At 54.1% G+C, this 19,792-nt stretch overlaps 1 protein-coding gene across 4 annotated transcripts; it reads left to right on the forward strand.

The window, feature by feature from the left end:
* Positions 1 to 309: 309 nt before the first annotated feature.
* GMEB2 (glucocorticoid modulatory element binding protein 2) lies at positions 310 to 18,094 on the forward strand. 4 transcript variants are annotated; one of them, XM_061436873.1, is made up of 11 exons: positions 319 to 408; positions 6,168 to 6,270; positions 6,813 to 6,977; positions 7,278 to 7,375; positions 7,935 to 8,062; positions 11,766 to 11,869; positions 12,174 to 12,331; positions 14,178 to 14,249; positions 14,516 to 14,653; positions 14,959 to 15,108; positions 15,498 to 18,094. In XM_061436873.1, exons 3-11 carry the CDS (start codon positions 6,847 to 6,849, stop codon positions 16,154 to 16,156), a joined length of 1,638 nt encoding a protein of 545 aa, XP_061292857.1. In that variant the 5' UTR covers positions 319 to 408; positions 6,168 to 6,270; positions 6,813 to 6,846; the 3' UTR covers positions 16,157 to 18,094. The 4 variants fall into 4 exon arrangements, with proteins under 4 accessions (XP_061292858.1, XP_061292857.1, XP_061292859.1 ...); XM_061436874.1 differs by lacking the exon at positions 6,168 to 6,270 and having other exon boundaries at positions 310 to 408; XM_061436875.1 differs by lacking the exon at positions 319 to 408 and having other exon boundaries at positions 599 to 6,270; positions 14,959 to 15,081.
* The last annotated feature ends 1,698 nt before the right edge of the window (positions 18,095 to 19,792 follow it).

The raw sequence follows: 19,792 nt of genomic DNA on the forward strand, positions 1-19,792 counted from the left end.
TCCGGGGTCTTGTTTCCTCCGTGCCAGGCAGGTGAGCCAGTGGGCGGAGGGGGCGGGGGGGGGGGTGGGCAGCATGACCCGCAGCCCCAGGAAAGGGCAGGTACATCCACCTCCGGCCCAACCCACACCCAAGCGCACGCGCGCCCGGCCTCGCCGGGCCTTATTTCTCGGCACCGCCCGCTTCCACGCCTAGCGCCAAATAAATCCCCGGGCTCGCCCTTGCCCGTGCGTGCGCGGCCCCGCCGCCTGCGTCACTAGGAAGCGCGCGCCCGGGCCGCCGCCGCCGCCGCCGCCGCCGAATCCCCAACAAGGAGCGGAGCCCGAGGCCGCCGCCGCCGCCCGCCTGCCGCCGCCGCCCGCCACCCCCGCCCGCCCGTCGGCGCCCGCGCAGGCCCGGCCGCGGCTCAGGTAAGCGCCCGCCGCCCCCCCGCGGCGAGGCCTCTCGCTCCGCCGCGCGCCGCCGTCCAGTCAGGGGTCCCTGCGGAGCGTCAGGACGTTACGGCGGGGGGAGGGGAGCGGGGGAGGGGCGGCGGCGCGCGGCGGGCGTCACGGGCGTCACGGGTCCGCGTCAGGCGCGTCGGCGGCGGCGCGGCCTCCATCTTGCCGGAAGGCGGCGGGCGGCGGGCGCTAGGGAGGGCTTTGGGTGGGGGCCGCGTGGATTGCCCCGTTTCCGTGGGAGCCTCGTGGATACTCCCCTTGCTGTGGGGCTCCCGGGGATGCCTCCTCACCCCGTGGGGGCCGTGTGGATATCCCTCTCTTTACTGGGGGTCGCGGGGTAATCCCGCTTCCCATGAGGGCCTCATGGATAACCCTCTACCCTTGGGGCCACGTTGATACGTCCCTTTCTGTGGGGGCCTTATGCCTGCAGAACACTTGGTGAGAACCAGAGCCACGTGAACCTCTTGGTAGGGGTCCATTGCCAATAATGACCTGTTACATACTTGCCTAACTTTGTTATTTACTTAGTTTTCTTCCAGACAGCCAAGATTATCTTTCTTTGCTAACACTTCAAATACAAATTTCAGTTACATCAGTCTTTTTTTTCATTAAAAAAAAAAAACTGTGCATAACAAGTATACAACTTTATGAGTTTCATGTACGCCTGTGAAACTATGATCTATGCCATTAAATTGTCAGTCACCAAAAATTTTTTGCTCTCATTATTACTTTGTGGTAGGAACGCTTAAGTAGCAAAAATTTAAGTATACAATATTGTTAACTAGGCACTATGCAGTATCTCAGGACTTCCCTGGTGGCTCAGATGATAAAGCGTCTGCCTACAATGTGGGAGACCCGGGTTCAATCCCTGGGTGGGGAAGATCTCCTGGAGAAGGAAACGGCAACCCACTCCAGCATTCTTGCCCGGAAAATCCCATGGACGGAGGAGTCTGGTAGGTTACAGTCCATTGGGCTGCAAAGAGTTGGACACGACTGAGCGACTTCACTTCATGCAGTATCTCAGACCTCCAGGATTTACTCATTTTGTGTATCTGAAGCTTCGTACTCTGTCCTGGTCCCTCTTCACCAAATGCTTGGAACCGTCATTCCACACTCTGCTTCTCTAAGTTTGACTGTTTTAGACTCCTCATATAAGTGGTGGTTGTTGTTTAGTCACTAAGTCGTGTTGGATTCTTTTGTGACCCCATGGACTGTAGCACTCCAGTCTCCTCTATCCAGGGGATTTTCCTGGAAGTGGTATCATGCAGTATTTTGTCCTGTGTCAGGCTTGTTTCACATAGAATAATGTCCTCCACATTCATCCATGTTGGCACAAATGGCAGAATTTCCTTTTTTTTTTTTTTAAAGGTTAAGTTATATTCCATTATGTGTGTATACCAAACTTTTATCCATTTATCTGTCAATGGACATTGAGGTTACTCCTGTATCTTAACTGTGGTAAATAATGCTTTAGTGAACAAGGGGTGCAGGTGTCTCTTGGAGATCCTGATTTATGTTCTTTCATATATACACCCAGAAGTGGGGTTGCTGATCATATGACAGTTCTATTTTTAATCTTTTGAGGAACCTGGTACTGTTTTCATAGTGGCTGCACAATTTACATTCCCACCAACCATGCACAACCGAGTACAACAGTGTGCACCAGTCTGTTTAGGATAAAACCAAGTGGATTAAATAAATCCCCAGTGTAACAAGATACATTAAGCAGACTGGTCAGAAATTACTTCTTTGTAGGAAGTATCTTAAGACTTTGGGAAGACATACTGGACAGGGGAGAAACTTATACATACCGTTTGCTCACTTAAGAGCCTCATGCCGCCTGGCCAGGGTAATGCAGGGTGTGGTCAAGACTGGACAGCTAGTGGTTGTGCCCCCTCACCCTCCAGGAAGGCAGGGCGAGGAAGCCCAGATTCTCAAGGAAAAGCAGGGCTAGAGGGCCACCTCCAGGAATGGCTACTTCTGACATTCTTCAAGAGACAATAGAAATCTGGATTTCTAAAATGTGAAGCCTGTAAACTTTGAAAAAGTTGCAACTAATTAAATATTTTGTAACAAGGTGAGGATCAAAGAAACTGTGTCTGTGGACCATTGCTATGTGACCTAGGCCCTCTGCTGTTTCTGGTCGTATTTTTATCAAAGGAAAATATTTGATTTTTTTTAAGGCATGGAAAGCTAGATCTGAGTCTGATGTACTGACTGTGCACTCACACATTTTTTATCTGTTTTTATATATTTATGCCCCAAAATGCTGTTTTAGACATATTTTGTCATGTTTTCTTTACTTCAAAATTAATTGGGAAAGAGGAATTTTGAGAACTTAATATAGTTGCCATTGGAGAGGCAGAAATTCCAGTTTGTGGGTTTTCCCTGTTTAGTGCTCTGTACAGTTTTGAGATGTCGGTGTGGACAGCTACTCTTGGAGGGTGGGCCCTTGCCTTTCTGCAGCTTTGGGGTCAAGTGTGGCTTTTGGGTCTTCTCAGAGCCTACCTGGTGAAAGCAGAGGTGCCTCCATGAGAGCCAAGTACCACAGAACAACATTACTTTCGGGGAAACTTTTTTTAAAAACTTTATTGGGCTATAGCCAATTAAAAAACAAGGTTGTGTTAGTTTCAAGTGATAAGGGCGATCTTAAAGTGATTTTTTTTTAAAACCTCGTGACATGTGGGATCTTAATTCCCTGACCAGGGATCAAGACCAGGGATCAAACTCGTGCTGCCTGCAGTGGACGTGTAGAGTCCTAACCAGTGGACCGCCAGGGAAGTCCCTGTACGTGTGACTTTTGAGGAACTATCAGACTGCTTTCCGTGGGGCGTCACCATTTTGTTGGTCTGCCACCAGTGCAGGATGGTTCCAGTCTCTCCATATCCTGACCACACTTAATTTCCGTTTGTTTTAATAACCATCCTGACGGGTATGAAGTGGTATCTTCTTGTGGTTTTCGTGTGCATTTCCCCAATGATTAAGGGTGTTGAGCATCTGTTCCATGGCTGACGGGCTGTTTGCAGATTTCCTTTAGAGAAAAGTCTCCTCCAAATGATACTTGGCCTGTGGTTCCGGGCGTTCTGTTGTCGTTGACTTGCATCCTGGGTGTGAATCCCTTGGTGGACATGTGCTGCGCAGACCCTGCCTTCCAGTGTGGAGGTCGCCTTTTCAGTCTCCCCAGAGTGTCCTTTGGTGCACAATAGTTTTTAATTTCCGTGGAGGCAATTGGTCTGCTTTTTGTTGCCTGTGCTTTTGGTGTCATATTGCTAGGGAATCCCCTGGCAGTCCAGTGGTTAGGACTCTGTGCTGTCACTGCCGAGTGCCTGGGTTCAGTCTCTGGTCAGGGAAGTAAAATTCCACAAAGTGTACCACTGTAGCCAAAAAGTAAAAAGAAAGAAGGATGTCATTACCAAATTTTGTGTCAGGAGGACTTTCCCCTCTGCTTTCTTCTGAGGGTTTTACAGTATAAGCTCTTATGTTTGGATCTTTGATTCGTCTTGTGTTAATTTTTGTCTGTGGGGTAAGTGAAGGTCCAGCCTCATTCTGTTGCCTGCAGAGGTCTGGTTTTCCCAGCTCTGTGTTTCTAAGAGACTGTCCCTGTTCCCCATGGAACGTCTTTCTATGTCCATCTATTGAAGGTCATTTGAGTTGTTTCCAGTTTCTGACAGTCATGAATAAAGCTGTCGTAACATTGTGTGTACAGGTTTCTCTTTCGCAGATACTTAGGAGTGGGTTTGCTGGGTCATGTAGGAGGAGTGTATTTAACTTTATGGAAATGTCCAGACCCTTCTTAGTGTGGCTGCACCACACAGCTGTGTGAGAATTCTAGTTGCTTCACATCCTCCTGGTCTCTGTATCATCAGGTTTTCATTGGTGCTTTTTAAGCTGTTCTAATAGGTGTGCAGTAGTATTCTTGTGGTTTTAGTTTGCATTTTCCTGTGGGTTAATGATGTCGAGCAGCTTTCTGTGTGCTCATTTGGACTTCTCTTTTGCTGAAGTGTCTGTTCACATATTCTGCCTACTTTTAAATTGTGGTGTTGTCGAGTTCTTTCGGTATTCTGCAAGCAAGTTCTTTGTCGAATGTGATTTGCAAGTATTTTCTTCCACCTGTAGCTTGTTATCTTCATTTTCTACTGTCCTCTCCATTCATTCCGTTGTAATGTACATACCTCATTTTGGGGGGGGGGGGTTTATGTTCACAGCACAATTGAACAGGAACCTCCGGAGTTCCCATTTACCCACTCCCCAGCCCCCGTCCCTGTCAGCATCCTCACCAGAGCAGTACGTTTGTTGCAGTCCACAAAGCCCAGGTGACTCATCATCAAGCAGAGTCTGTAGTTTACATTGGGGTCACTTTTGGTGTTGTATGTTTTATATTTTTAAACTAAGACTTAATTTTGGGGACTCCCCTGGTGGTCCAGTAGTTAAGAATCCATCTTGTAGTGCAAGCAACAGATTCAGTCCCTGGTCGGGGAACTAAGATCCCACCTGCCTCCGGGCAACTAAACCTGCGTGCTGCAACTAGAGAGTCTGTGCGTGGCAATGGAAGATCGTGCATGCCGCAGCTGAGACCTGACACAGCTAAATACACAAGAAAAAAGAACTGGAGGGGAAAACTGTTTACTGAGTTTTACCAGATATTTACCACACCGGTTGCCTTCCTCCATTCCTGAAGCTTCAGGCCTCCCTCTGCTGTAATCTCCGTCTGTCTGAAGGACCCTGTTAACACTGCTTTTAGAGCAGATCTGCTTGTGGCCAGTTGTCTTAAGTTTCCTTTATCTGAAAGTGTCTCTATTGTGCCTTCGTTTCTGAAGGATCTTCTCCCTGTCACAGAATGCGGGCCTTAGGCTCTTTGCTTTCAGCATGGTAAGGAAGTCCCTGCCTCTGGTTCTGTGGTTCTGGGGAGAGTCCTGAAGGCCTTCAGGTTGCTCTTCTCATGTGGGAAATATGTACCTTTTTATCTGTTTTTGTAACATTCTTACTTTGTCATCTGTTTTCAGCAGTTTGATGGTGCTCTCGGCATAGATTTCCTTGAGTTTATTCTGCTTGAAGTTTGTTGGACTTCTTGAGTGTGTACGTTTATATTTTTCACTACCCTTGGGAAGCGTTCAGCTGTTATTTCTTCCGAGTTGTTTTTCAGCACCGCACGGTCTTCTTTCCTCTGGGACTCTGGTGATACAGTTGGCCAACTTCTTTTGTTCTGCATTCCCAGAAGCTCTGTTCATTTTGTTTTCCATCTTCTTTCTGTTGTTCACATTAGATCTTTTGTACTGCTCTATATTTTCATTGTTGTGTCTCTTTCCTCTCTCACCTCCATTCTGATACTGAGCCCACAAGGTGGATTTCTGTTATTATATTGTTTTATTTTCAAATTTCCACTTGGCTGTGACTTTGGTTCCTGTGCCGATCCAGTCAGGACAGCAGGCTCCAGTCATGGAGTAGGAGTGCTCACAGCTCAGGCCACTGGGGGTTCCAGTGGTCACCTCGGACTGGGCTTCTTCGGATTATTTTTGCCCTAATTTTGGTCAGACTTTCCTGCTTCTTTGTGTGGTAGATTATTCTGGATCGTCGTCTAGATCCTTTGAATATTGTAGATCCTGTGGAGGATGGAGCATTTGGTTATAGCAAGAAGTGTACCTGGGCTACGGGTCTGAGCCCCTCCTGTGGGCAGATGTTGTCTTGAGTCAGCTCAGCCTTCAGCCTGTGCCGGGGTCTCTGTCCCTCAGGTGCCATCCGAGGCTGGTCTGAGACCTGGGCAGTGGTCGACCCTGGAGGTTAGTCCTCGAAAGCTTTGGCTGACCGTTTCGGGCCAGGTCTGCATACAGACAGGTGAGGAGTGACCGGGGTCTTCACACATGGCTGGGGTCAGGCCTTCTCCACCTCCCCACTCTCCGCAGTCTCTTGCTCACTCCAACCCCCAGAGCTGCGTTTCTTCCCCTGTTCTGTAACACCTCAGTCCTTGGCCTGCCCTGAGCCAAGCATCAGAGGGTAGAGAGCAGCGGAGCAGTGAGTTACCTCCAGGCCCCCGGAGTTTTCAGTGCCTGCCTGACCGCGACCATCAGAGATTAGAGGGCTGGGGCTCACCAGAGGGCAAAGAGGCAAAGACAAAATAACACCAGGGAGGGTCTCCCAGACCAGAGACAGGGGGTTCCCAAGGGCCTTCTGTGCGAAGCCCTGGATTCTGACGGGGCCTGCCGCCAGAGGCATCCACCTGCATCCTGGCTCTTCCCCAGCGCCGGAGTGTGGCCGTGGGGCTTTCGGGCCTGGTGCAGCTCCACGGTTCTGCCGGGGCTTCCGCCCTGTGCTCACTCCACTGTCAGAAGGTAGCAAGGTCCCCATGCAGACCCTGTGCCTGCCCTGTTGCCCTGCAGGCCCGGGGCCCTGGCGTCTCCTGTCCGCTGAGCCATGGCCACCCCCGATGTGAGTGTCCACATGGAGGAGGTGGTGGTGGTGACGACGCCTGACACGGCGGCGGACGGCAGTGGTGTGGAGGAGGTGAAGACTGTGCTGGTCACCACCAACCTTGCCCCGCACGGGTGAGGATAGGCTCCGGGGGGCGGTGGTGGAGGGGCTCAGGTGAGCTGAGGGCTATGTCTCTTCTCCCGCTGCCGAGGTCATGGCTTCGTGTCCCCAAATGCATGGTAACTTCTCCTCTGAAGGGTCAGGCCAGTTGGGAACCAGGTTTTCTAGGTGAAGTGAGGAGAGACGTGTGTGGGGTCAGCGGTGCCATGACCTCTGGCTAGACTGGAAAGCGGGGCAGAAATGGTAGTGGAGCGTGGGGCTGGCTGTTGCAGAGGTGCTGATGTCCCTTCTGTCTCCTTCCCTTTTGTCCCCAGCGGTGACCTGACGGAGGACAACATGGACACGGAAAATGCTGCGGCGGCTGCTGCAGCCGCGTTCACAGCATCCTCACAACTCAAGGAGGCCATGTTAGGTAGGGAGCCTGCCTTCTGGCAGTGGCGCCCGCAGGCCGCTCCAGACAGAAGTGGTTTTGCCTGAGGGGACTGTTCTCCCTTCAGTAAGGGGGCAAAGGTTCCCGAGGGCCTCCTGGGGCTCCTCTCCAGAGATGGGCCTGAGGCACCACGGAGGCCCTGGCTCCAGGGTCCCCAGGTGTGGCGCTGGCCCGTGGCTAGCAGGGAGAGCTCGTTTTGCAGTCCTGGTTAGTGTAGCCGTCTGTGATCAGCAATGCAGACTCTTACCACCTTTGGCCTTTTTCTGTAGCCTGACATTAAAGGCTTCAGAGCTCTTCCAAATATTAAGAATAGGTTTCTCTGTAAGTGTTTGGGTGAAGTTTTATTTCCATCAGTTGGTCTTTATTTACTTTGGGCTGAGGACAAATGCCCTCTGCCCACCTTCGTCTTGTTTCAGTCTCTCCTGGATTCTGATTTCTCTTTCAAGGTAGTTAACCTTGTACTTTTGCAGGAAATGCTTTGGAGAAGTTGTAACTGATTTTCTGTGTTGCCCCTTTCCCTGTCAACACACCTGGTGAGAAGTGAAGATGGCTGAAGAGGAGGAGAGCCTGGAGGCAGAGATCGTTTACCCCATCACCTGCGGGGACAGCAGGGCCAACCTGATCTGGAGGAAGTTTGTGTGCCCCGGCATCAACGTGAAGTGTGTGCAGGTGAGAGTTCCCATGCAGCCAGGCTTCAGGGAGGGGTTCCCAGGGCCGCAGCTATGAAGCAGACAAAAGGAGACCCCAACTGCAGGGGGTGTGACCCTGGTGGGGAGTTCAGGAAGCAGAAATCCCATGTTTGGGAGAGCAGAGGACAAGGAGGCTTCAGGGACAATTAGGCTATCACCAAGGCATGAGAGAGCCTCAAGGCAGTGAGTTCCATTCCTGGAGTGACTTCGTCAGGCAGTTTAAACAAGGGAGCTGCTTTGCAAAGATTCATTAGCAGCTGTGGGTAAGGTGGACAGGAGAGAGGTCTGCTTTTCCTGCAGCATGGTAGCTTAGGTACCCACTCACCTTGTGCTGAAAACAGCTAAAAATGCCACTTAAGGCATCTAGAAGATGCCTCCTTAAGCTGGCAAAAGAGGAGGAAGTAGGCCCAGGGCCTGAGTAAAGGTGGATTGTAGAGGGCAGCTAACTTTTGCCTGACACTGGTTTCTCAGCCTTATGGGCAGGAGATGAGGAGCCAAAGCCCAGGGCTCTCAGTTGGGGTGTGTTGTTGGGGTAAGGATTGTCCCTGTGATGCTGCTGCTTCCAGAGGTCTCCACCCTCAATGTTGGGGGCTAGAAAACATGCTGATCACATCCTCCCAGCCCCCCTACCTCCAGGACAAGGAAAACGCCCCTCCCACATCAGCACTAGGTGGAGTAGGGACCCTCCTGAGGAGTCACGTGTGGCCTGTACAGTGTGAATACCTTTAGCTACGAGTTCAGTTGTCAGATGGTTCCTGGCTCACAGCTCCCCCAGGAATCTGACAAAAACAAATGAGAAATCCTTTTTCAAAGAACTCACCTTTACCTCAGGTTTCAAGTTACTTTGGTAGACAAAGTTCCAAAAAAAGGAGCAGCTCACAGTAACGCAGAACATAACCCTGAGCACACAAGGAAGCAAAGCACCTGAGTGAGTGCACACAGAAATCACAGACAGCAAAATAAGGCCCACAAATACTGCAGGTTGGAATTCTGAGACACAAAATATAAAATAATTATGTTTAATTACTTCAAAAAATAAAGAGACTCAAACACGAATAAAGCGTAAGCAGATATGAAAAAAACTAGAAATGAAAAACAATTAAAATCGAACACTAAGTGGGTGGATTTACAGCTGATTAGACACAGTTGAAGAGATCATTGGTGAACGGGAAGACAGAAGTGAAGAAGTTATCGAGACAACTACCGAGCAAAACGTCACAGGGGAAAGTGGAAGCACAGGAGAGTCTAACATATCTGTCTGATTTCTGAAAGGAGAGAGGGTCTTCGAACTTTCATAACCCAGGAAAGATAGCCACCCGCAGTTCAAGAAACTTGACACATCCGAAACTGAACAAATACATTCAGATTTCACATTTCAAAATCTACACTAGGTGCCAGTGCAAAGGACCTTCCACTGGCTCTGGGACATTTTAGCATCAGAATAATGAATGATGGTCGTGGATTGTAATTCAAGTAAAAATAAGTATCTGCCCGTATTTGTTGCAGTATATTTCATGTCATTTATTTACATCAAACAAGGAAGAGTTAAAACTCTTACACCAACTAACAAACCTAGGTGGGGTACTGGAGCCAGAGCGCCATGAGGAGGTGCTGCATCTAGTCAGGGGAAGCTGGTCTCCAAGTACCCCCATCACTAAGGTGCTGCTTACAGAGGGTGAAGCCTGCAGAGCACCCGCTAAATGAGTGGTGATGTTTGGGCGTCAGTGTTGGGCCAGTCTCCGCCACAGCCTCCTGACGGAATGGGCAGGGGTTCTATGGCATTTCCTGACACAAACGCACAACCTGGTTCTGCTCAGGAAGATATCAGACAGACACAAACTGAGGAACGCTATCTTTGTCTGCAGAAACACAGACCTGCATGCTTCACGGATGGTGAGGTCAGGAAGGCATGTTCAGTCTGAGATGTTCCTCTAGGTTAAGGAGAGGAGAGACAGGGCAGTCAGTACAGTCGGATGGGTGTGAGTGGGACCAGTTAGCCCACCCTGAGTATGGAGCACACCTGCCCCACCAGTAGAGAACCTGGTTCCTCAGAGGGAGGCGGGACAGAAAGGGGTGGCGGGATGTAAGGGAGAGGCAGGCCATCGGTGGTGCTACAGTGTCAGGTGGGGGCAGGGTCAGAGAAAGCATCACGTAGTTGGGGGGCACTCTGGGTCCACCATGGACTTCCTGTGCTTGGGGAGTGGCCAGAGAGGGTGCTGACTATCCCTGCCTTCCTGGGCTCAGAGGCAGCTCCCAACCAATCAAGGCAAGGGATAGAGTGGCTTCCTGGCTTGGAGGGACAGTGCACAGGCTCAGGAAATCAGGACAGTAGCTTCCATCAAGAGCGCTTCCCAGGCTGGTCACAGGCAGCCTTGGAGAAGGGCACCTTGCAATAGAGAGCCACACACATTTTTTGTTTTCCCGGCATATATAAAAAGTATATTTACGCTGGATTGTGCTCTGTTAGTGGTGTCATAGCGTTGTGTCTAAAAACAATGTACATGCCTTTAGCTTTATTGCTAAAAATGGTAACCATCATCCGAGCTCTCAGAGTCGTGGTAGCACTGAAGAGCACTGATCACAGATCACCGTAGCTAATGAAAAAGTTTGAAATATTAGGAGAATCACCAGAATGTGGCACAGAGACCTGAATCGAGCAACTGCTGTTGAAAAACAGCACCGATAGCCTTGCTTGAAACAGAGTGTTTGCAAGCCTTCCATTTGTAGAGTATGTACTCTTTGTGAAGTGTGACAGAGCAGGTGTGGCTTGTACATGAGCTGAGGCAGTTTTACTCCAGTGGCAGGGTAATCTGGGCCCAACCCAACACAGACTGCAGGGCCCCTCAGGGCAGCTGCCCTGGGAGGGGAGGTCCTGCGGAGGGGAGGCCCCGGGGCATCTGGCAGCCTGGTCACGTCCAGCCATGGGTCCAGGCCACGGAGCTTTTGTTTGTGCCTCTGCTGCGACCGTGACACATCCATCCCCTCTGCTTGTGCTCTAAGTAAATGCAGTTGTGCGTTGGTTCTTTGGTTTCAGTGCATGCTTGTTCTATAAGACTGAGTTGGATACTTCACCTTCTCAGGCCACATTTGGGTGAACCTAGCAGACACACGAGGAGGGAGGGCAGTTTCCTGACTTGAACTGGGCATGTGCTCCTGTGCCGTGAAGGGTGCTGTTAGGGCTGGGCCAGGTGGGCTGAAGGGGTGTTCACAGCTGACCCTGTGATTGTGTCTCTTGTTACTTGATGGGCTGTATGTGAATGTTATTTGTGGAATAAGTTACGTACAGGAAAGTTCTCTGCTTGCTGTCTGGAGGGCGAGAGTGCCCTGTGTTTCAGAGTGGGGTGGGCTCCCTGGGTCCCAGGCACTGGGTATATAGTTGAGGGAGATCACCAAGCACCCAGCTCCCTCCCTGCAAGGGGCAGCACCTGACCATCCACTGGAGCAGGATAGGGCCAGCACCTCACCCAGGCCTTGCTGCTCAAGGATCAGGCGTGGCTCAGCTGGTGGTTCTTCCTCCCACCTCAGTCAAGATTGCCAGTGGCTAAATCCTGAATGTCCGCCTCCACAGTGGCTGCCCTGCCATCCACCCTCTTCCCCAGGCTGGCCCTGGACAGAGGGTCAGGCAAGAGAGAAGGGCATCGGGGAGGCTCCGTCTTGACCCTGCTCTGCTCTTCTGTCCACAGTACGATGAACACGTCATCAGCCCCAAGGAGTTTGTGCACCTAGCCGGCAAGTCCACCCTGAAGGACTGGAAGCGAGCCATCCGAATGAACGGCATCATGCTTAGGTGGACGCGGCGGGGGTGGGGGCGGGGCAGAGGGGGTGGGACCTGCACAGGACTGGCCAGGGACCCTCCATCAGGGAGTACTGTGGCCACTCTCTCAAAGAGGGCCAGCCCTCAGTGCTGACTGAAGTCTCCGGGATAGCTACCTCCCTCTGAGTGCCAGCTGCTGTGGTCGCACTCCTCGTGGACAGAGCCCCACACAGGCATCCCCATGCTGCTGAGAGAGTGGTGCTGGGGTGGAACACAGGCAGGCCCTGAGCCTCCGCAGCCTTGTCACCCCTCGTGACGCCCATCCTCTTCCGTGCAGGAAGATCATGGACTCCGGGGAGCTGGACTTCTACCAGCATGACAGGGTCTGCTCCAACACCTGCCGCAGCACCAAGATCGACCTCTCTGGGGCTCGCGCGTCCCTGGGCAGCCCCACGCCCACCGAGTACATCCCGCTCACGCCGGCCACCGCTGACGGTAGGTACCACATGTTGGGCTCCCTCCGCTGCTGGCTGCTTGCATGGGGCCTCCAGTCAACTTGGCTGTCCCTTCTGGGCCCCAGCGGTTTGCGCCCACCTCCTCCTTCCTCACCGAGGAAATCTAGTTGCATTGCTGTTCTACCCACAGGGAAGAGTGAAGGACTTTATTTTCTTAAGCCGTTCTTATTATAAAATGATGCACAGGTGGAGAAGAGCATGAAGATTAACAGGGCGAGTGTCCAGTGCCCACCTCCGCCTTTGCCCGTTTTGGGGAGCACTCTCTGCCATTGCCCTGGAGCCTCTCCCCTCAGCACCGGTCTGGGCTTGTGTGTGCTCCCTGCCACTTGAGTTGCTGATGTGTTTATAGTACTGTAACTGGTAGAAGGCCTCAGTATTCCCTGGGATTATTTCCAGATGTTTGAGCACAGAGATTTTTTTTAAAACAAGTTGGAATGAAATCAGGTCCCAGTTTCCCTGTTCATGTTGCCCACTGATGACTTGGTGGCGCTACCTTTCCCAAGATGGGAATTGGGTTGCCCCTCAGCTGTTGCTCCACTGGTCACTCTGGGCTTGCTGCCATGTGGCCAGGGACTGTCCTCATGCTGACCAGACAGTGGTTGGTTGAGGGGCCTTGTCCTGTACTTGGGAAGCTGGAGGGGAGGCTCAGGGGCAAAGAGAGCTCCTGGAGTTCACCCTGAATAAGTCACTGCACCCTACCTGCCCAGACTGGCAGCCGGCTCAGCTGGGGAGTCCTCTGGGAGATCCAGGAACGTGCAGGCTGCCAGCAGTTGGGGCTGGCCCTTGTTGACTCTTTCCTCATCCAGTGGTCACTGCTTGCAGTTATTGGGTGGTGGCCTGGCCCTGGGACAGCATGACACTGTGAGAGGGGCTGGGTCATGGCAAGGCCCCTGCCCTCCGGAGAAACGGGGACACCACTCCTGGCAGGCCAGTGGCTTCTGTGGGAACAGGACCTCCTCTGGATGGTTGGGTTCACACTCTCTTTGCTTTGTAAAAGGCGGCCACAGTGGCTGGTCTCCAAGAAGGATCTGAACACTGAGCCTCCAGTCAGTGCCATGTCTGGTAAAGGCCACATGGGGTTTGGGATTTAGCTCTTAGAGTTCTGTTGTCTCTAGATGGTTTGGACGATCTGTTGCTTTACTTAAACTTACCTCCGTGGTGGTTTCTTCAGCCAGAGTCCTCAGACCACCAGAGTCACCTATTGTTTAGTTAAAGGTTCTATATCAGTCCAGACTGTGAAAAAGCTATTTCAAGCATCTGATATTCCCCAGCCGATGTATTTGTTGGATGTGGAAAAGGCCGGCCTGAGGCCAGAAAACTCACCTAGAAGTTAGGATGTTGGGCTTGTTCCTAAGCCCCACATGGCCAGATCCAGACCGTGTCCAGGACTCTGAAGACACTAGAGACAGAGGTGAACCAGCCTGGGTGGCTTACACCTCTCAAAGTTCCACCTCTTCTGATTTACAAGAAGGAAACGTGGTAGCTGTTGAGACAGACAACGGTGTCAACGAGACAGAGACTTGAGGGGCTACTGAGAACAGGCCAGGCAGGAAGGCTGGCCTGTGGCCCCTGGCCGGCAGGCATGAAGGCTCGTCATAACTGATAAGGACAGCAGAGTATTGAGGACGTGGGGACAGCTTTGTGGAGACATTTTCTAGCTCCTTCTTTGTCCATGTTTAGCAGTGAATGTATAACGTGTGGATCCTCTGTTGTGCTTATACACGTTAATTAATTTTTTGAAAACGGGGGGTATGAGGGGGGGTACTGTGGTGGGTGGAGTGCTGGCCTGTCACCAGCAAGGCTCACCAAGCTCGTCTTGGTTGCAGTGAATGGGGCTCCTGCGACCATCACCATCGAGACCTGCGAGGACCCAGGGGACTGGACCACAGCCGTTGGAGGTACGGGCCTCCCTGGGCTTCTTGCTGGGGGGTGGGGCTCCCACCTGCTCCTGGCTTCGCCACGGGGACTTGTGGGCTGCAGGGCATTGTCTTGGTGGATGCACAGGGCTGACCCACTGGACTCCCACTTGTGGTTGGGCGGGGGACACTCACACGGCTCCCCCAGAGCTGTGTCCTCCTGGCAGTTCTTTACTCCTCCCTGTGATAGAACCAGAGGGGCTGCCTGTGCAGGACTCCCCATCTCTGAGCCCCTCCTTCCATCTCAGATGATACGTTCGCCTTCTGGCGGGGGCTGAAGGACGCAGGCCTGCTGGACGAGGTCATACAGGAGTTCCACCAGGAGCTGGTGGAGACCATGAAGGGCCTGCAGCAGCGGGTGCAGGACCCACCCCTGCAGCTCCGAGGTGAGCAGTCCGTCTGCCCTGGTCCATGGGCCCCCAAGGTCTCTTCTGGCTTGGCGTGGTGGGGATGGCCTCAGGATGCCAGTGAGTGTAGCCTGCTTTTTCTGGCTCTGAGCTGGCCCAGAAGCATTGGCAGGGGTGGTCAGTTACCCTGCTCTCTCTGGATCCCTCCTTGCTGCTGGGAGGAAGCCAAGCCCTAGAATCAGGACCTGCTGCGCCTGGTCCCACACCTCAGCAGGTGGCATGGAGTGCCCCAGACTTGCTATGGGCTGGCTCATTCTCATTGTTTGCCTGCCCTGCCCATGTAGACGCCGTCCTCCTCAACAACATCGTCCAAAATTTCGGCATGCTGGACCTGGTGAAGAAGGTGCTGGCCAGCCACAAGTGTCAGATGGACCGTTCTCGGGAGCAGTATGCCCGCGACCTGGCAGGTACACTGGCCTCGGCTGTGCCCACAGGTGCTTGGGTGTGCGGAAGAGGGCTGGGGTGGGTGACACTGGGGCGGCCCCAGCCAGACCTCCCCGAGATTCACCCTCGACCCCACACTTTGCCTGTGAGGTGGCGCCTTCCCGGGAGGTGTCTGTGGGTGTGTGTGAGGCAGGCTGACTCTGTAACCAGGCAGTTTGCCTGCAGACGTTAGCGTGAGCAGAATATGTGACAGAACAGGGAAGGCTGCTCCAGTCGGGCGGCTCGAGCCAGCTGCTCTCTGCTGCTTCCTCAGAGCAGCGAGTCCCCTGCAAAGAAGGCCCTGTAGACCGCATCCCCACGCGCACGCGAGGTCAGGCCCCAGGCCAGTGCAGGTCCTTGTCTGGCGGTGGTGGGTGGTCTGACGGCCTGTGCCCCGCAGCCCTGGAGCAGCAGTGTGACGAGCACCGCCGGCGGGCCAAGGAGCTCAAGCACAAGTCACAGCACCTCAGCAATGTGCTCATGACGCTCACGCCGGTCTCCCTGCCGCCCCCCGTGAAGCGGCCTCGGCTCGCGAGGGCCACGTCTGGGCCGGCCGCCATCGCCTCGCAGGTGCTCGCCCAGTCTGCCCAGATCGCCCTGACCCCCGGCGTGCCCGTCTCCCAGCTCACCAGTGTGCCGCTGGGCAAAGTGGTGTCCACCCTGCCCTCCCCCGCGCTGGGCAAGGCTGCGCCCCAGGTCGCTCCGGCCAGCTCCCCCGCCTCGCCACTGCTTGGCGGCTACACGGTGCTGGCCTCCTCTGGCACCACCTTCCCCAACACAGTGGAGATCCACCCGGACGCATCCAGCCTCACGGTCCTGAGCACAGCCGCCATGCAGGACGGCAGCACTGTGGTCAAGGTGGTGAGCCCACTGCAGCTGCTCACCCTGCCCGGCCTGGGCCCCACCCTGCAGAACGTGGCCCAGGTATCGCCCGGGGGCAGCACCATCGTGACGGTGCCCACGGGGACTGTCGAGAGTGCCGTGGCTGCCCCGGGACCTGAGGAGCACACGGCCACCATCGAGGTGGCCGCCATGGCGGAGGGCCATGAGCACAAGTAGCAGCCAATGGAAGGTGAGGCCCCACGTGGGCACTAGGCTGGCCACCTCTCCTCAGGCTGTGGGGGCACAGCACCGGTGCCCATGGGCCACGCGGGGCTGCTGAACCAAAGAGAGGAAACGCCAAAACAGACGGAGAAGAGAGGAGAGGCGAGGGACGTGGCAGCAGCCTGGGATGTGGGGCTCTGAGCTCTGAACCTCCTCCCTTGTTTTCTTGGGAAATATATTTTTCCATCTGTTGCTTATTAATACTGTTTACACGTGGGGCCTTGGTGAGGAGCCAGATGGGGGGCCAGGGGCCCAGTGCAGCTGGCGGCAGAGGCAGGGCAGGGGCAGGGCCTCGGCCCGTAACTGGGGAGCCCGTTACTAACACGTGTCTTGGGAACTGTCCCCAAGTGTGGAAACCCATGGATCCTATGGATTTGGTTTCTTCCCACAGTTTTCTGTAGGTTTAGTGTGGCCAGCACTCTGCTCTCCCATCTCTGGCATAAGCATCAGTGGTGCTTCAGGTCTGCACGTGGCTCAGGGGCCTCCAGGGCACCCGGGGGTCGGGGTGCTGGCCCTGGGACACCTGCCTGGCCAGAGGGACCCAGGGGTCCAAGCAGCACAGGCCAGAACGCCCCCTACCCCTGCCCGCAGATGCTCAGGGGCCATTGCACATGCTCTGTGGCTGTTTCTAAGTGAACCCTTAGTAGGCTCCAACAAAGAGTCAGATTTATCGTGTTTTCAATCTAAATGAGGCAGAGTGCCTGGGCTCCCTGATCTGCTCTGGGTTCAGAAGTGTCTTGTACACAGGGACAGTTGGGACAGCCCCGGGGGCAAGAGGCGGGTGTGCCCTGTGGCTTTTCCTGGGGAGGACACATGGAGAGAATGACCAGGGCCTGTAGAGGGGTCACTCCATGTCCAGTGGGGACACGCCTCGGGTTGGGGCTCATGGTCTGGTGTTCAACTCTGGGCTCAGCTCCATGCTAGTGGGACCCCCCTAGAGGTGGGCTGTACCCACTGGCTGACACTGGTGCCGCAAGGCGTCTGGGACCAGCATGGGTGAGGTAGCATCCAGGTGCTCGTGGGGAGGGTGTCTGTGGGCTGGCCAGCCCTCTGCTTTTCTGGTCTTGGACTTGGAAAGACCAGGGAGGGGCTGCTCTGCAGGCCTTGAGCCACTGCAGTGGGGGATACCCACGGCCACCCTGGGCCTCCTGTCCATCTGACACCTGCGGAGACCCAGAGAGAAGCCTCTACCCGCCTCGCACTTTGAAGGGAACTGGGCTCCGTCCATCCATCCTTCCGTCCGTCGGGTCCCCTGGACCCACCTCAGCGCCCTCATTGAGGCTGTTTTGTTTCTGTCATGTCTGGTCGGCTGCCGTTTCGGGTGTGCTGGTTTCAGCACAGTGTCACTTCCTTGTTTGTTAGACGCTCCTCTTCCAGGCGCATCTCTGATGCACACAGTTGAGCCTGTGGACGGGGCACCCCAGCCAGTCCTGCGTCTGGCTCAGGTCATATCAGAACATGTTGCTAGTGAAACTGGGCATCTTGTGCTTGGAACCTTGACCATTCAGACCTGCTACGCCCTGGAAAGGTGCCTCTGCCTGCCGGCCATGGGGCACTGGGTGGAAAGTTCGTTTCAGAGCCATATAAACATAACCGTGATGGCTGCTCCCAGACATGGTCCCTGGGGGCTGAGCTCCAGGTGTGGGAAGGGGCCCACTGTCCTCCAGGAACCCTCAGCCCAGTGTGGGGATCGGGCCATCTCGCTGTCAGCGCCCCACCCTTCCCCCCACCAGGCATGCGGGGGCTGTCCCAGGCTCGGGCTCCAGGAGGCAGGATTGGATCTGGGGGGCTCGGAGGCAGCCTGGGCAAGGGACACCTCTGAGTTCTACTTTGTACGGTGTTTTGCAAGTATCTGCTTGGTACTTTGATTTCAAATAAAAACATTTTTCATAACCTGTGTCTGTGTCTTGTGATGAAGGGCTGTGAGTGGATGGATTTCCAGCAGGGACCCCTGCACCCAACACCAGGACCAGGCGAGGACCCTGACTCAGGGCGCCTACGACTTTTTCCTTTACAGTTCCAAACTGATAGTGGATCTCAGTTTCCCAACCAGGGGAGAAGTCAGTGCCCCCTGCAGGGGAAGCACAGAGTCAACCACTGGGATGCCAGAGAGGTCCCAAGTTACTGAATTTTAAGATTAAGAAACTACAGTTCTTCCTTAGATTTGTGTACTTTGAATATTTTCTTTCAGCCAACACCTTGCCTTTTCTTTGTTTTCACTGACATCTGTTGAAGAGCAGGCATTTTGGATATTTATGAAATCCAGTTTATTGACTTTTTTAGGGCTTTTCATGTTCTTAAACATTTGCCTACCCCAAGGCTGTGAAGATTTCATCTGTTTTGTAGAAAATATAGTTTAGCTTTGACATTGAGATGATCCTCTTGAGTTAATTTTTGTGAGGGTGAGTCAGGGACTCTGTTTATCTGTCTGAGGACCCTCGGTTGAGAAGGTTGCCCCTTCTGTGTCTTGGCACCCTTTTAAGACGGGTTGACTGCAGGTGCAGGGGTAGTCATCCTGGGACCCCTGTCATCCACCCAGCACCTCTCCTGATGCTGGCAGTGGCTGTGTCCAGTGCTCTACATGTTCTCCAGACAGGAACATCTCCCCAGCAGCCCAGCATCCACCACTCGGGAAACGTTTCATCAGAGACCAATCCCCTCCTAACGCTGTAGGCCCTGCAGACACCCATTGAGCCACGCGGCCAGGAGTGGACCTTCCCTGGTAGGTGGCACACAAGTTGCAGGCAGAAATTCGAGGCCCAGAGGCCAGGAGTGTGGACATAAACCTCTGGTCTCAGGAGTGAGCCTCCCTGTGTGTCCAGGAAGAACATGGGCTCTGGCCATGAGGCCCCAACTGGAACCCCAGTCTTGGCAGACGGTGTGCACTGGCTTTGGTCTCCAGTCTGCATGGTCAGGAGGGATGTGCAGCTGGACTGAGGCACAGCCCATCTGACAGGGTGCACGGGCATCAAGCCTGGCGTGGTAAAGAGGGCTGGGTCAGTTGGGGCTGCAGTCCCTCCAGATCACTGAGGCATGGAGCCAAACCCTCCTCAGCCTGGAATCAGGGAGGGCTTCCAGGAGGAAGAGGCATTGCATTCCTGAGCACCGCAGTTCCGCAGTCAGGCAACTGCTTGCAGAGGTGGTGTGAGACAGGGTCATGGGCAAAGGGTGGATGGTAGGCCTCACCATGGTGAGGGCTGTGCTTTCAAGTCCCAGGCGCAGTATGAAGCCTGGGGTTGTGAGTGCAGGGCAGCAAACGGATCTAGAGGAGAGAGAAGCTGGCAGAAAGCTGCAGGCACGAGGGGCGGGGCAGACACAGACCTGTGCCCTGACCTCCAGGGCTGCACTGGGAGGGCACTGTGGGTCACTTACAACCTGGCACCGGCACTGGCACCATGAGGAAGGTGCTAGGAGGGGCCAAGGGAAGGAAGCGTGCACCCCGGAAGGCCTCCATATGTGCCAGGACTCAGAACCCATGCATTCCTCCCTTGGCGAGCCCTCACCCCGGTGTGCTGGGCTCTGGATCAGTATGACCAACATAAACCCCCATCTCGGGTCCCCTGGCTGGCCCCTTTTCCTCTCCCCTCTAGG

Source organism: Bos javanicus, chromosome 13 (genome assembly GCF_032452875.1).
Source record: "Bos javanicus breed banteng chromosome 13, ARS-OSU_banteng_1.0, whole genome shotgun sequence".
Classification (NCBI taxonomy): Eukaryota; Metazoa; Chordata; class Mammalia; order Artiodactyla; family Bovidae; genus Bos; species Bos javanicus.

Bases quoted from the DNA above. Each gene is read 5' to 3' on its own strand.
- GMEB2 (XM_061436874.1), top strand. From the start codon at position 6,847: ATGGCCACCCCCGATGTGAGTGTCCACATGGAGGAGGTGGTGGTGGTG. The intron at 6,978-7,277 runs GTGAGGATAGGC...TTTTGTCCCCAG, and splicing joins ACCAACCTTGCCCCGCACGG to CGGTGACCTGACGGAGGACA. The intron at 12,332-14,177 runs GTAGGTACCACA...TCTTGGTTGCAG, and splicing joins CACGCCGGCCACCGCTGACG to TGAATGGGGCTCCTGCGACC.